The sequence below is a fragment of the Vipera ursinii genome (genome assembly GCF_947247035.1).
Source record: "Vipera ursinii genome assembly, chromosome: 12".
NCBI classification, from domain to species: Eukaryota; Metazoa; Chordata; class Lepidosauria; order Squamata; family Viperidae; genus Vipera; species Vipera ursinii.
In genome coordinates this window covers 4,127,719-4,144,522 of record NC_139525.1, presented here as the reverse complement: position 1 = coordinate 4,144,522, position 16,804 = coordinate 4,127,719, and the positions used below count along the sequence as shown (strand labels likewise).

The 16,804-nt window shown below is 47.4% G+C and overlaps 1 protein-coding gene across 3 annotated transcripts in view; it reads right to left on the bottom strand.

Annotated features, from left to right (window-relative positions):
- Positions 1–16,804, bottom strand: part of LONRF3 (LON peptidase N-terminal domain and ring finger 3) — a 26,325-nt gene extending 9,521 nt beyond the window's left edge. The window contains exons 1-11 of one of the 3 annotated variants that reach the window (XM_083371927.1): positions 16,087–16,804; positions 11,522–11,640; positions 10,085–10,207; positions 7,559–7,775; positions 7,045–7,135; positions 6,726–6,840; positions 6,430–6,551; positions 5,342–5,500; positions 3,839–4,001; positions 2,994–3,143; positions 2,425–2,536 (exon numbers count right to left, since the gene is read on the bottom strand). In XM_083371927.1, the coding sequence (XP_083228053.1) occupies positions 2,425–2,536; positions 2,994–3,143; positions 3,839–4,001; positions 5,342–5,500; positions 6,430–6,551; positions 6,726–6,840; positions 7,045–7,135; positions 7,559–7,775; positions 10,085–10,207; positions 11,522–11,640; positions 16,087–16,783 (2,068 nt within the window). In that variant the 5' untranslated portion in view covers positions 16,784–16,804. Of the gene's footprint in view, positions 1–1,431; positions 2,537–2,993; positions 3,144–3,838; positions 4,002–5,341; positions 5,501–6,429; positions 6,552–6,725; positions 6,841–7,044; positions 7,136–7,558; positions 7,776–10,084; positions 10,208–11,521; positions 11,641–16,086 lie in introns of those variants that run through there. The other 2 variants (XM_083371926.1, XM_083371928.1) reach the window with 2 other exon arrangements.

Genomic DNA, 16,804 nt, shown 5'->3' with positions numbered 1-16,804 from the left:
CTGTCCCATTTCATATTTTTTATTGTATTCAATTCAATTCCATTCCATATTTTCTATTCTATTCTATTCTATTCTATTCTATTCTATTCTATTCTATTCTATTCTATTCTATTCTATTCTATTCTATTCCCTCTTTTTTGGTTCACCAGCAGAGGGCAGAGAAAACTTCATAAAGAGAACTGCCAGAAGAGGATTTAAAGGGCTTTCCCAATCTCCCATTCGGTGCAAGTGAAATCCTGCCGGATGGGTGCCAAATGTATCTTGTGGCCCTAATCCAAACCACTGAATTAAAGCAGAAATCCTACTTTGTGTTTTCTGAGGCGGCCTTGCGACTTAGCGTACTCTAGTGAAGTTTTTTTCCTCTTGGAAACAGTTCTCTTCAAATTGATTTTTTATTGCAGTTTTTATTGCTATTTTTGCCCATCCTTAAGTTTGTATTTTAATTTTCGGAGAATCAAACCCAAACAATCGACTTGGTTGACCAGAGTGTGGGGAGATTCCCATTCGTCACCAAAAATGGTTTTTTTTGTGGCAATACAGCATCAATATAGCCTTGAATGTTTTTAATATATTTAAATAGATTAAATACTTAAATCTATTTAAAAGCTAGTTGAGGAAGTGTGACAGGCCCCAGGAGAGGGCTCACCGCATTTCCTCACCCACCAAACTATCTATCTATCTATCTATCTATCTATCTATCTATCTATCTATCTATCTATCTATCTATCTATGTATGATGGGGAGGGGCAGTTGAAAGCTTGCAAAGTGCTGGGACTCCTTACTTTGAGTTTTCAAAAGTGCCCTCAAATGGATCTCCCCATATTTTGATAAAGAGATTAAAAAGGACACGAGGATGCATCAAGGACTCCACAAACTGCCCTCAGAAATACACACACACACACACACACACACACACACACACACACAAACACCCCGACCTCATGCCCCTCCTTTAACACATCTACAACTCCAGCAAAAAATAAAATAAGCTCAGGCACAATCTCGTTTGCTAATAACTGGTGCTCAATTGCAAAAAAGACATCCTGTTAATATTTATAATCTGCTTTGGGTTTTGTTGTTTATTTTCCCAAAGGGAGAGGGAAGAATCTCAGTGGAAGTTGCCCTTGGACCAAAATAAGGCTCATGTTGGTTTTATATGAAGAAGGCAACATTGGCAAGCTGAATTAAACCAAAGCTGGCAAGGGCCTGGTGGGAATGCGAGAGAGGCACTTTAGTATCCCTGTGGTCGTTTATAAAGGCGAATACGTGTGGGGGTATTGCGGTGGTCCTAACTTCAAAACTGGGCCATAAGTAGCTTTTGATGGTCCAACGTGTCTTCAAACTCTCTCTCTCTCTCTCTCTCTCTCTCTCACACACACACACACACACACACACAGTTCACAATTCTAAAAGCACTCAGGAATAAGCATTAAATGCAATGGGATTTACTTTGGAGTAAACACACATAGCCTCTTGCACTTACAACTGGAAAAAATACCCCTGCAAAACCAAAATCCAGGCAGAAAGATCTGTGACCAAAATTATATAGTTATTCCCGAATCCTTTCAGAAGGTTTCAGCAAGCCACTGCTGCTGTTAAATAATTCAGACATTGTAGAAGACAGCCAGCTTAGTCTATATGGTAACAAAATAAAGTCAAGAAGAATCTGGTGCCCCCCCCCACCACTTTTTTCCCCTCAAGACCAGCACTTTTTATTAAAATATATCTGCTTTGGAAAAGCTCGTCCCTTTTTAATTCGCTGTATTAAGCTGGAGAAGGGGCTACTAGATTTTTCCTGATTTGTGAATAGTTTAGCTTCACATTAACTGGATTTATTTTAATGCAACAGTTCTAAATAAAGATTAAATTAAATAATAATCCTTGACTTAAGGGACGCTGGGACAAATGAACTCACGTCTGCTTGTCCAATTCTAATATAATATATAGACAGGCGCCTATATGAACATAGGAACTTTGATTTAAAGGCAGCCGCTGAGAAAGGAACTCCAAAGATAAAAATAAAAAATTGTTTGCTGGAAGAGGAGACCCATAGCACACCCTGGGATTTCCACGTAAACCTTGCTTGGAATTGCCCTTCTGAGGTCTCCTATGGAACATTTATAGCACGGTTTCTGCTTTGCAGAGCCAAGCTGGGACCAGCTGAATGATTATTGCAGCTTAGAGAGAGGACCTTCCTTTTTTTTTCATTCAAGAGGTGGGGGAAAACTTCAAGTCCTGAGAATTTAAGGCCCTCCGTAGTAAAGTTTGTTTGCCTTCGGCACAACAATTAGCCAACAATTGGAAGTAGCACGTGTTTGTTTGTGTGTGTGCGTGTGAGAGAGAGAGAAGGCCTCGGATGCAAGGGAATTCACCCCAGTCACTTTGACTGAGTGAGGAAGAGGAAGGTTAAAATGCTCCTGATGCCTTTTAGACGAGCTTTCAAGGATGTCATCGCTAGGAAAGGAAGTTGAGCTTTGTTCTCCAGAGGAAGGACGGCCAGTATCCACCAGCACCAAGCTGGGCCATCGGGGTTCACCTGCAATGAAAAGGCACATCTGCAACAAATCTGTGGGAGATGGCCAGGCTGAGCTGGAGGGAGGGGTCAAATGCGTCATCAGTCATGCGTCCCTGTGTGCCCACAAGAGATTGAAATCTAGCCCACCTTGAATGCCTTTCTGTATTTTATATTTTGATAAACTGATTAAAAAAAATACGAATGAGATCAAATTTGGGTCAACTGCCAAGGGGATGGACTTAGCTGATTATTTCATTGAGTATTTTTTATATCCCAAAACACTATATTGTTCTTTCTTCTTCTATTTGCTGTGGCCACTGGCGTAATCAGTAAATGAAACTAAACCATGATTTAAGAAAAACAAGCAAACAAGGATATCTGGAGGAAGGTGGCTTTGCAACTTAAACTGAGTCCTCTTCTCAGTTTAGGATGGAGGTGTGCAGAGTTAAGGGTCATGCCTTCCCGTGCTTGCTGGTACCTGTGGGTCTGGTTCTTTAACAGGCATTGGGCCGAAATGATGGATGATACGAATCTTGAGTGAAGATTTCAGAGTGTTGAACCAGGTGCGGGCCTGATCATACACGGCGCTGTGGAGGACAGCCAGGTGTTCAGAGGCCTCTCCGTGGACCTAATATGGGCACAGAACACAGCAAGAGTTTAGGCTGAACCTGGACACACAGGAAAAGGAAGAGAGAAACTTTTTTCAGGGAGGTGCAGGGAAGAGCAACAAAGATGATTAGGGGACTGAAGGCTCAAACATACAAAACATCCAATCTCCCCTCAAAAATACATAGTCCTCGACTTACAACAGTTCATTTAGTGACCGTTCAAAATTACAACGGTGTTGAAAATGTGGCATGACCGTTTTTCCCACAGTTACGGCCTTTGCTGCATCCCCACGGTCGCATGATCAAAATTCAGATGCTTGGCAAACTGGTTCACATTTGTAACCGCTGTTGTTTCCCAACATCGTGTGTTCCCCCCTTTTACGACTTTCTGAGGAGCAAAGTCAAAGGGGGGAAGCCAGATTCACTTAACAACCAGGTTCCTGACTTACCCACTGCCGTAATTCACTTAACAGTGGCAAGAAAGGCCGCAAAATGGAGCAAAACGTGCTTAGCCAACGTCTCACTTCACCACAGAAATTTTGGTCGCTCAATTGTGGCTGTAAGACGAGGACTACCTGTTTTGGCAAAACCCTAGAAAAGCCTTCGGGGAGTGTGTGCGTGTGTGTGTGTGGGGGAGTGTACACCTTTGAGTGCCTCTTAAAGCTACGTTACCCAGGTGAGCCAACCCCCTTTCGCCTTTGCAGCTGGGACCCACCTTCCTGTCCTCAATGTATTCAATGTCCGCCGTGTTGTAGCCATCACACTTGCTGTGCTGTATCACCTTAAACCGCCTCTTGCCTATGCTGTCCACCACGGACCGCCCATCCTTGAAGACCTCCACGTTCCTTATCTCTAGGATGCAGCCGTAATCTGCAAACCTGTTTCCCAGAATGACGGAAGCAAAGAAAACAGGATGAATCCAGGATCTGTAGCTCGTGTTAAGCCAGGCATCTTGTTCTGGGCTTCAAGGGCTGTCTAAACAAAGGTGACACGTGGCTAAGTTAGGTGTGAGCTCTTCAATCATCTATGGCTAGGAGATGGATGACCATATGCAAGGAGGAGGAGGAGGAGGAAGAAAGATTAAATAATGAAATCTCTACCTGGAGAAACCAAGAGATGGTGAGTTCCAGTTCTGCCTTAGCCATGAAAGGCGGCTGGGTGACTTTGGGCCAATCACCAGGAGACGGTGAGTTCTAGTCCCTCCTTAGCCATGAAAGGCAGCTGGGTGACTTTGGACCAATCACCAGGAGACCGTGAATTCTAGTCTCTCCTCAGCTGGACAACTTAGGGCCAATCACCAGGAGACCATGAATTCTAGTCCCTCCTTAGCCATGAGACGCAGCTGGGTGAATTTGGGCCAATCACCAGGAGACGGTGAGTTCTAGTCGCACATTAGCGATGAAGCCAGATGGGCGACTTGGGGCCAGTGATTTTCACTCACCCCAAACCACCTCAAGAGTTGTTGCCGTAGAGCAGACATGTCAAACACAAGGCCCGGGGGCCGGATCCGGCCCGCGAAGTGGTTTCATGTGGCCCCCAAAGCCATCCTGGAAAAACAGTGAGGGAACGGCCCCCACTGCCTTGGCCCTGGCCCAGAGACCCTCCTTCTGCCAGAGACCCTCAGATCTGTCCCACTCCTGCCCAGGCCCCCATAGGCACCCTTGATGCCAACGATGTAGAGCTGGCCACGCCCACCCAGTAGGCCACGCCCACCCAGCCCCTTGAGGGCAACCGCAATGCTGATGTGGCCCTCAATGAAATTGACTTTTGACACCCCTGCCGTAGAGAGAAATAGCAGGAGGAAATCCTGTTGGATATGTTTGCCACCTTGAGTTATTTGTAAAAATAATAAAGGCGGGTTATAAATCAATAAAATCTGCCAGAAATGCCAATAATTTTTTTTTGAGAGGGGCATCAGTAATTTCGCCCGTAGTTTTCCAGTCCTTCCCCCTATTTGAATTTACTTTGAAGGCTGTATCACTTAGTTTACAGGAAGTATGGATGCAATTTCCTTCTCTTTGAAGCTTGATGTCGGGAAAGCTAGGTTGGAAGGAGGAGTCAAGCGAGGAAGGCAAGTCCTCTAGGGAGATTTTTGTGACACAGTTTGCAGACAAACTTGCTGATTTTTGTTATTCCTAAGTGGCTCTGGCTGCCTGCAACTGGCCCTTAAACATGAAACACGCGGTGTGACTTCTGATGTTCATCGTATGCTACTTACCCTTTGACGGTGTCTCTAATGCACATGCCAAACTGACGGGTGCCCGTCTCCATACATCTCCGAACCATCAGTCGGTAACAGGGCTCAAAAATATGCAGAGGGCAAGGAACGGTGGGGTAGGCCATCGTGCAGACAAATATGGGGACGTTCTTATTCAAACTGCAGTGACAAATTTTATATTAAACAAGTACACTTATTTTTTTTTAAAAAAAACAACCAGAAGGTAACTCGTAAATGATAAAATACTTGTGCATTTGTAGTTTTGTAAAACTCTTGCATAAGTAGGGTTTGCATAAGTAATATGTTTCCTTCTAGCTCAGTGTATCCCAACCTTGGCAATTTTAAGATGTCTGGATTTCAACTCCCAGAATTCCCCAGCCAGCTGGGAATTGAATTCCTGACATCTTAAAACTGCCAAGGTTGGGAAATACTGCTCTAGATTATTTATTTATTTATTTATTTATTTATTTATTTATTTATTTATTTATTTGGTTTATATACCGCCCTACTCCCAAAGGACTCAGGGCGGTTTACAAGGCAAAATTTAAAAACAATACAATATAAAATTAAAATTAAATTAAATTTTTGTTATCGTGGAGAATCTGGTGAAGTCCCCAAACCTCTTTTCAAAAAAAAAAACACACAAAAAAACAACAACAACCCCGAACTAAATGCATAACATAAAATGGTGAAAGTAAAGTTGTACTGTTTTTTTCCACCCGAAATTACAGATTCTCTAAATTTTGCCCATCGAGTCTCAAGGGGTCCATGGACCCTACTCTATGTAAACAACAACACCCAACCTATTCCTTGGAAAATAACTTGAATCAGTTTTGGCAGCTGAAGTTCACACTTCTGAAAGTCACTAATAGAAACACCATTTTAAGAACTTCAGATATCAGAACATACCCTCAACAGGCAACTCCCTAGCGCAAAGCGGACTATCGAAAGTAGGAATAATTCAAAACACCTTTTATTACCCAAACTATTTTTAACCTAGTCCTGCAGTCAAAACGATGTCAACTCAAGCTGGGCTGCAAAATAATTTCTCGAATGATTACAGGATGTGGAAGACGGGGGTGACCTACTTGGAAAATTCAGCCATCTCTTCCTCATAAAGCTTTTTTCTTTCGGCAAGTTCTGCCGGAAGATACTTGGCGATTAATTCCTCCATCAACACCGTCTTGCAAAGTTTCTTCATGGCCAGGCACTGGGCGAGAAAAGAAACCTTTCAGAAAAACAACGGGGGTCAACCGTTCCTCGGGAGGGCCGATAAAGCGGGAGCCACCACTGAGAAGACCCCCCCCTTTTTTTGTGGTTCCATCTTTCTTCATTTGGCCAGGCTAACGCTTGTCACCCTAAGGCCTAAGCCCTGTTAATTTACCTCCAAGAGGTCTTCTTTGCACAAGGGGCACTCAGGGTTATGATCCAGGCATCGCTCAAGGCATCTTAGGCAAAAGGTGTGCCCACAGGGGGTGGTGACAGGTTCATAGAAGAGCCTGGGAGAGAAGAAATCGGAAGATGTCACAGTGGCTTCCATGGACTAGAAGACCTCCAAGGTTCCCTCCAACCCTGTTATTCATTGCACAAAACAGACTATGCAACTACAACTCTTGGGTGTAGTATCTCTTAGAATTGGACTACTGCTTCTGAGCTGGGCTGTCCATAGGGGGGTGGGGAACACCCTCCCCCCCATCAAATACCTCATGCACAGGGAACATTCCATATCAGCTGGATCCACATAATCAAAGGCAATGCAATTTTCAGAACTGGATTCTTGCTCATCACTTTGATCTACCAGAAAGAAGCAAAGGAGACAGACAGACACACACACACACACACACACACACACACAGAGAGAGAGAGAGAGAGGGACACCACGGTCTGATCATTAGGAAACAAAATTGTGCAAATTTCCTTTTCTCTTGAGGCATCCAAACTGCAGACATGCAGCCATTCTAACCACACATTTGGTACTTCAGGGCAACAGCTGTAATCTCGCAAATTTAACATTAAATTCATTAAACTTCTGTTCATCACCCTGGATGAGAAGCGAAAACTTTTCCAGGAAAAACAAAAACAAGAACCCAAGAAAAGTCCAGCTGCTTTTTGGAAAACAACAAGCAGGCTCTGGATGACGGTGAGAGTTTCCAGAGTCTGGTTTTACCTGGTGGATCTGACCACTGCCGAGTGTGGTTGCTTGTTAACACAGCTTACCCATTTTGGCCATTTTGGCAGGCAGATCCGAACCCGCAGCCACTTCAGCCTGGCGCTTTTGCTTCTGGGGTCTCTTCTTCCCAGCGTCGGTCTCCGTGGGTGAGACCATTTCTCCGGTCTCCTCTAGGCTTCCTTCCTGGCTGGGGAGGGGGTTTCCTGAGTTGTCACAGGTGGTTATGTTCGGGTCTTCGCAGTGCTTTTCCTGGTCCTTATTCACCTGCACCGAAGACAAGGCGTCATCCGTGGTCTCTTTTGAGACTTTCTCTGGGCAACCTCTGTGCTCCAGGTGCCACCAGCAGAGACCACGATGGCCTCTCGTCCCACCTGGCCAACCTGAGTTTATCTGAGTTTACTGAACCAAAACTAGCTGCGTTTCAGTGTTGGACAAAGGGAGCTGTTTTCCTTTGGCCAATTTTGCAGCGGTCATTAAGCAAACTCATAGTTCGCTGTGGACTGTTTTGTTTCGTTGTTTTGTTTTTTTGCCGGAAATCAGAGCTAAACACTAGTTTCTGGCGAAGCCGTCCTAAACCACGGTCATGTAACTGTGGGGTGCTGCAAACAGCCATAAATGCTGGCTGGTTGCCAAGCACCAAAATGCAGTCATGTGACCACATGGGGCGTGTGTGTGTGTGTGTTGCACCAATATTAGAACTTCAAAACCAGGTTGCAAGTCCAATTTCGGGGATCTGTCGTTAATTTAGAATGGTCCCTAAGCAAGCGGTGGTGCATTGAGGACTATCTGTAATTTAATTAGATGTTGACTCTGTTAAAAGCACTGGTGCTGGAACTTCAAAACCAGGTTACAAGTTCCCTTACGGGGGACTGGTGCAATTTAGAACGGCCACTAAGCAAGCAGTCGTTAACAAGGACTAGCTGCAATCTGATCAGACGTTGACTCTTTTTAAAATACCATCTATTTGCACATGCAGGCCAGTGTTTGTGAGGTCAGCGTGCTTTGATCTCACAGCATCCTGCAGCGTAGGTTAAGCCAAGCCACAGCTTGTGACTCAATGCCAGGGGTTGTTTTCAAGGTCAGGACGGGACCTCCAAACCAAATGTTTTCTTGGCCAACCGACACACCAAACCAGCCCCAAATTTAATGCTCTGGTATCAAGCGTGATTGTATGTTTTGGCCTTCCAATACATCAGTGCCTGACAGGCAGAGGTAACAGATGATTACAAAGGTATGAAAATCATAGGTTCTTTGCCTCCTGCTTTTATAAAATCCAAATTCCAAGCTTCTTCGTAACACAGAAGCTGGAAAACACTGACCTCAGAAAAGCGCTCCTAAAATGGGTGTTGTTTTTTTTGCCAGTCCAGCAAATTGTCATTACTGTACAAAATAGGTTAGGTTTTTTTTTAGTGGAAAAGAAGAGGAACCTCAAAGAGGCTGGCATCGCAATAGCTCGGCACAATGCCTTAAATAGGGTCTGGGGTCTCCCAGTTATACGGTCTGGAAAGCCTGTAAACCAAAGAAGATCCCTGTCCATGCTCAGCAGCTGAAGAGCGCACCCTAATTCCCTGTCCTTTTTTTTTTTTTAAAAAAAGCCTAACTTCATTTTCAATCCTTATCCGTTATCTCAGGGCGAGAGAGCAAAACCCGAATTCTGCGGCATCGTATCTGATCAGTCCAAGGAGACGCGTTACTGTCTGTCTCCAAGTCACTGCGCTGTTGTGGCTTTGCGCAGTTGCGGCTTCACACTTGGCACACCTAATGCTCTCTTGCTGATAACATATCTCCCCCTTTTTCCTTCAGCCCCCTCAAAAGGACCTTTAGTTTCAGCGGAATCTCGTTACAAAACCTGGAGATTGTTGGAAAGAGGTCCAGATTTGTTTCTCACCTTTGTTATTTTTATAAGTCAGTCAAGGTGGTGAGAGAAGGGGGGGAGGGAGAGAGGGAGGGAGGGAGGGAAGGAGAAAGGGAGAGGCAGGGAAAGAGAGAGACACAGAGAGAGACAGGGTTAAGTGAGTTCTGCCCCATTTTATGACCTTTCTTGCCACCGTTAAGTGAAACACTGCAGTGATGAAGTTAGTCACACGGCCGCTGAGTGAATCTGGCTTCCCCGTGGACTTTGCTTGAGGGTCGCAAAAGGGGATCAGCTGAATCTCCGGGACTCTGCAACTGTTCAAAGTACATGCCAGTTGCCAAGCGTCAGAATTTTGATCATGTGACCCTGGGGATGCTTGCGAAGGTCGTTCCCAGTGCAAAACGGCAATAAGCCAGGTTTTTCCAGTGCTGTCCTAACTTTGAACGGTCTCTAAACGAACGAGTCTGACGTCGAGGACTACCTGTATCGTATCATTCTGTTCTCGTTATGCAGGACCGTTTATACACCAGTTCCCGGTCTCCAAAAACCTTACAAAAAGTATTAAGCAGGTGCCAATCAGGTTTTTTTCTCCCCCCAGTGCAATTTCATAAACTGATAGAGAGGCCTTCTGCTTCTTTTTTTCTTCCTTGTTTTTTTTAACCAGGAGATCAAGCTGGATTGCATGCGAGCTAAAAAAGACGACGTCACGGCCTCTTACCTTCGGGGCCTCGGATTTGGCCTTCTCGTTCTTGCCCTCCAAAACGAGGCACAACAGAAACTCGCGGAAAGCTTCGTCCGTCTTCCCCAGCAGACTCAGAGCGTGTCCCTTTCGCACGTGGCCCTGAAAGACGGAGCAAAGGGAGCGACGCCCCCACCTTGGCCATCGGTGGCGAAAGCAAAACGGGCATCGCTGGCCGTGAAAAGCGTTTCGAGGAGGTCCCGAAAGTCCTCGGCTTACAACAGCCCACTTAGTGACCGTTCAAAGTTACAACAGCATTGGGGGGAAAAAAAAAGCAACTTAGGACGGTTCCCCCCCCCCACGCTTACGACCGTTGCAGCATCCCCAAAATTCAGACGCTTGGCAACTGACTCGTGTTTATGACGGTCGCAACGTCCTGGGGGGGGGGTCAGGTGATCCCCTTTCGAGAACTTCTGACGAGCGAAGTCAACAGGGAAGGCGGATTCCCTTCACAACCAGTTTACTAACTGAACAGCTGCAGGGATTCTCTTAACTGCCAGGGTGAGAAAGGTCGTAAAATGAGGCAAAACCTGTTTAACAACCATCTCACTTAGCGACAGAAATTTGGGGCTCAGCTTTGGGCCCTCTGTATACCGCTGGGCGTCGGCATTGCTTCGTTCTCTGTTATTTCAGTATGCTGCTTCTACTTTATCAGGCCTTCAAGGCAGCCGGCTGGAAAAGCAATTTTGTAAAAGGCAGAATTGATTCGAAGCATCAGGCTAAAAAGTTTGCTGGCTCTTGTTGCAGCTCCCCAAGCAAACGGGTCACACTGCTGCAGCCCCCTTGCCCCCTCCCCCCCGCGTTGTGTGCTCATTAGGCCGGCATTACAGGTAGTCCTCACCTTACGACGATTTGTTTAGTGACCATTCAAACAGCCCTGAAAAAAAAGTGACTTATGGCCGATTCTTACACTGAACGACTGTTTGAGCGTCCCCAGAGTCAGGTGGTCAAAATTAGGATGCATGGCAACTAGCAAGCATTTAGGACAGTTGCAACATCCCGGAATCATGTGGATATCATTTGCAAACTTTCGGGCCAGCTTCCGACAGTCAATGGGGGAAGCCAGAGTTGGTTTACAACTGCAGCAATTAGCAGATTTCCAGTCTTTTGCTTTGCAAGGCAGGACTATCACATAAGCTGGTGGAAAAATACATATACAACTATCCCCTAACTTTACAGTTAAATTCACCGCTGGAAGCCAAGTATACCCACTGTTTGTTTCCAGCGGTGACATTCACCACCTACCAGCCTTTGAAACATCCTGGCATTTCATTTAAGCAATTGCCAAAGAACAAACAGAGCTTGTAGGGTTTACATGCACTAGAGAAAGAGAGAAAGAGAAAAAGAAAGAGAGAGAGAAAGAGAGATATATTGAGAGACAACAATACGAGATAACTTTGTGGAGTTTAAACTCACTTTCACCCAATAAGGCTGGAGCTCGCAGGCCATTTTGGCATCTCGTAAGGCCTCCTCGTAACATTTCAAAGTGGAATTGATTTGCGACCGGTTGCGATACAGCAAATGATCAGTAGGAGCTGTAAACAGAGGAAACATCAACTTAATAGCTTGATAACCCTACGGCTCTTATTTGCTCCGGCTCAGAGCTGTTTCTACGTTTTGTTTGCTTCTAGGGAATATTTCCTTTTCAGATTTAAGATTTAAAAAAGTTTAAAATTAACCGCGGAGTGCTTGCTGGCTTTATTCTCTCTCTCTCTCTCTCCACTCCACCCTGTGTTTCTCTTAGGGACTGCTGTCCTCAGCCATCCCATTTCTCTTATATAAGCACTTTGAGGGTTGCATAAATGTGTGAAATGCCAAAGTAAAACAGCGCCATAACAATTCCGGAAGCCAGAAAGGGCGCAGGGGTGGGGGGTGGGGGAAGAGACAGAGAGACAAGACAGAAGAAGAAAGCAATATTGCAACTGCTACGCCAGAGAAAGAGGGAGAGAAAACATCGTAAAACTCTTTGTGTGTAACACCTAAGAGAAGTTTCACACTGCAAAACCCCAAGAAGAAGACACTGTCCGAATTTTCACACTGCCTGAATTTTTGGTCGCTTACAAAGTGCCAGGGGAATTCAGGTTGGTGCCCCTGGAAAGTGCCCTGTTTTAAAAACCAGGCTTCCCCAAGGAAGTTTTTTTTTACAACTTTCCTGCTACCACTAAAACCCAACTCGGCTGGAGGGGGGTCCTGGCTGAGGTTGAAAACCCAAGCGGCGGCGAAGGTCATTTCTGACCGTTTCTGCAAGGGTAGCCATTTTAGATTGCCGCAGGAAAGCCGAGTTGATGGTGGATGCTCAAAGCCAGAAAGCTTTGGTCACAAGCGAGGAATCCCAGGATGGAAAGGGCAGTTTTAAAAGCTGCGCTGAGACACACCCTCCCCCACCTCAAAGTCAATTGCCCCTGTGGTTTCCATTGCGGGTCAATTCCTGGCTGGAGAAGGTGGACTAAAAAGACAGCAATGCAGTTTTTGACAGCTCCACTCACTCTCTTTTAAGGGTACTGTAAGATTTGTCCCTGGGTTTGGTTTCGTTTTTTTTTCCCTGCAGGAGGACGTTCCCACTAGCTACAATTCTGGGTTGTATGAAATAGCTCACTCGCTAAAGTCTATATGGGACGCCTGGGTGGCCGTTTTGCAAGGAGAAATGGTCCCGGTGATGGTTTATAGGAAGAATTTCCAAATGCCTGGAGGCAGAAACAGCATTGAAACGCCACAATCGGGCATCACCCAACTTAAAAGCCTTCATTTTATTCCATTCGTCAAGAGATAATAAAACTCAGGAAAGGAGAGTATTTGCAGGGCAGGGTTGAAATCGGGCAGTCCTGGGTGCTTTTTTTTTGAGCTTGGTTTATTTTCTTTTGGGTAGATGCTTGGGTCTACCCAAATCTGTTTGGAGTAGTTTTCTTTGGGGGGGGGGTGAGGGGTAAGAGATTGGTATAATAAAACATCTGTAAGAACACCAGCAAGCTCAGAGAACACCAAGGACCCCCCCCAATAATAAACCCAGATTGCAGGCAATCGAAAGCATGAGTGGGGGCAGGTTAAAGAATTCTCTGCTCCTGAAAATTTGCCCAATTTGAGAAGAAACAGCCAAAGACCTTGGGGGAATAAGTCAACAATAGCTTGTAGGACATGGGGCAGAGTGACCCGCTGATGATTTTTGAGGTCTCACCGCGGCTTTCTCTTCTTCCCCCATCCCTAGTTATACAACTGTTAAAGGTGGGGGGGGGGAGAAGAGGACACTCGGTCCAAGCTAGCTTATGCAACCAACTGTTCTCCTGACCTATTTTGGGTTCTGATTAAAAGAGAGCGGATTGCCACCCATCTCTGCAAAGAAACCCATTTCACAGATGTGGGCAATTAGCAACATCCTCCTCCTGCTGGTGCCTGACGCTACCAAATGATGCATTCATTGCTCACGCCTACGTTACTCCGGAATCTCGGCTTATCAGGAAGAGAGAAGGTCATTCCATTTGAGCTCAGAATGGCTGGCGTTTCTCTGGTGCTCCATTCCAAAGGTCAGCGCAAGCCTGAGAAACGAGCTACAATCTCCGTTCTTCAGAAGAGGCTTTCCTACAAAAATCCAGCCCCGGAAATCTCAACAAAAACTTGGAAAGGCATCTCTTTTCCCCACATTTGGAAGCATAGCCCTGTCTGCATTCGGGTATTCGAAGTGGACCGTGATCCGGTTAACTGTTTTTCTGGCACTGAAGGAAGTTTTGGATGGCATATAGGACCCAGATTGTTGGGGGCAATTAAGCTGACTTTGTAATAATGCCGCTTGGGGTGTGTGTGAAAGCCCTAATAAGCAGGCATATACATAGAATGAAGGCTACTGCTAAGCTTATAAGCCACCCTGAGTCTTCGGAGAAGGGCGGGATATAAATGGAATTAAAATAATAATAATAATAAAAAATACTGCATTTGTTCAAATCTTAAGCCTCGAACAGAGGCTTCCTAGAAACAACTGGCTAATTTGAGCTATGGTTTACTTTACGCAAAGAATCGTCCGGTTGTACTGCTAGAAGACCTCCGAGGTCCCTTCCAACTCTGTTATTCTGTTAGTAACATCCTTTTGGTTAATACCTTGCAGTACTGGGTCCAAGGCAGAAATACGTACCAGGAAGATATAAGTCAAGAGATATTTGAGGGATGCTTGTTAACCTCAATAAATAGCCATAGATCAAAGCTGGGTAAACAGGAGGAAGGATTTGGGTAAGTGGGTTTCTGGAAGGACCAAGTAAGACCCTGAGGTCTTGATAGCTAATCAAACTTCTGGGTAGATACTAGTTGGGTTTGTTGGCCTGTTTTCTTGGGAACGAACACTGCCATCCATGCACAATAAATAACTTTTAGCCTTTACGCTTGCTAGGAGTAGCAGAAATTACCCGCTTAAGGTTAGGAGAAAACTTCTCCAGAAGTTAATACCTTCACGCTTTTACCGAGCTACTCACTCTGTTTCAACCAGGCCTGTCGTGTGACCCAGCTTAACTATGTTACTTCCCGAGTCATGCAGACTCAAAATGTTGGGCTAACAGAGTAAGCCACAATCATGGGTGCCAATGCAGGCAAGAGTTGATATGGAGTAGAGCGGTTGTTGGAAGGTAAAGCCACTTCCCTACAGAATGCAGGCAGTATAAGGTCCTGGCAATTTTAAAAAAAGAAAAGAAAAGCAAGTCACAGAGCAAGATAAGACACACAAAAGAACACACACCAAACTGAATCTGGAAGAAAGGAAGGAAAAAAGAAAGGCAAGGAAAGAGGAGAAAAGGAAGAAAGGGGAGAAAGGAAAGATTGGAGTAGCTTAATAATTACGTGGAAGCTTGCCAACTTTTTTCCTTTTTTTTTCTCCAGAAATTAGGGCAGGGATGCCTTAGTTATGGGTCAGAGTGGCGCCAATCAAGAGACACAACGTTGCCTTCCTGTCTGTTTTCTTAAAGAACATTTCCCTCCCCTGATTCTTAGAAAAATGAAAGTTTACAAAAGTTACCAAAAGAGGAAGCAGCAACCTATCACAGCTCCGAAAAACTGCTCGAACAAAGCAGGCGGATCCCACGATGTAAAAACCCCAAACAAAAAAACGGTTCAAAGACCTACAGCTGTTGATGTCGGAAGCCCCCCCCCCTTCACCTGTTGAATTTCTGCCTGCCGGCAAAGGGCAAAAAAAAGGCAAACAACCCAGGGGCAGCTTTAAAAATTGCCGTAGCCCCTTTTCTCCCCAGGCGAGACCAAACAACTTGCATCCAGAAGCTGTGAATGCTCCAACACTGGAAGTTTTTAATGGGAGATTGAACAACCCTTTGTCTGAAATGACAGGTAGGGTTTCTTGCCTGAACAGCGGGGTTGGACTAGAAGACCTCCAAGGTCCCTCCAACTCCCCGTCTTCAAAGAAGGAGGAAAGTCGCCGGGTAAAGAACGGGGAAGAAGTTTACCCGGGTGTATTGAAGGCTTCCCCTCCTCCCACCCACTCATTCATTCACCCACCTAGGAACGCGTTTCCACCCGCTCCGAACTCTCTCCCTCTCTCCGCTTTCGAGTCAGCGCGCTCCCCTCCACTGCCGCTTACCAGGCGCCTCGAGGGCGAGACGCTTCACGTGTGAAAGCCCCTCTCTCCACGTCCCGCGTGGCGAGTAAAGAACAGGGGACAGGTTGACCCTCGTGTACCGAAGGCTCCCCCACCCACCCACCCACACACAGCCCCTCGGCTACTCAACCACATAGGAGAGCATTTCCCACTCGCTCCAAACGTCCCCACTCCTCCCCTCCCAGGCGCCTGGAGGGCGACCCGCGGCACGTGTGAACGGCCTTCTCCCCGCGCGCTCCGCCTCAAGAACAGGGGACAAGTTTACCCGGGTGTATTGAAGACCCCCCCTACCAACCCCCTCGGCTGGTCCCCCCCAGTCTCCAAACCCTCCCCTCCCAAGCGTCCCGTATGAACGCCCCTCTGCCCGCGCCCCGTCCCGTCCGGCGCGACTCCTCACCCAAGCGGAGGGCTCGGTCGTACTTCTCCAGCGCCGCCCGGAGCTGCCCCTCCTTGCAAAGCAGGTTCCCTTCGTGGCGGAGCCGCGCCGCCTGCACCTGCTCGGGGAAGCCCTTGGCCAACAGGTGGCTCAGGATGACGTTGACCCGCAGCCGGGACTGCGCGCTCTCGGCGCCCGGGCAGAGGCTGCAGACGCCGCCGGACGCCGCCCCGGCTTCTCCCCCGCCCCGTCGTCGCCGCCGCCGCCGCCGAGGCAGCAGCAGCAGCTGCCGCGCCGAGTTCCGCCGCCGCTCCACGCACTCCTTGCAGAAGGTGTGGCCGCACAGCAGCGAGACGGGCTCGCAGAGGAAGCCCCCGCACTGGCCGCAGCCCAGGCCGCCCCACGGGCCGCGCCCCGAGCCCGCCGCCCCGGCCCCGAGCCGCCGCTTCAGCCGCTCCACCAGCTCGCGCAGCGCCGGCAAGCGCTGCAGCATCGCCGCCGAGGACGGGCCGGGAGGGGCCGGCTCCGCCGCGCCGCCGCCTCCGCCTCGCCCGGCCCGGCAGCTCTGGCGGGGCGGCTGGACCCGGCGAGTGCGGAGCTGCGGGCGGCGCCCGTCGGGGTTCCTCCTGCGGCGGAGGGTCGCGGCCGTCGCCACGGGTGGTGTCGGGGCCGCCGCCGCCGTCGTCGTCCCCGCCGTCGCAGCCGAGCCGCGTCCCATCGTGCCGGATCCTCCGGCCGC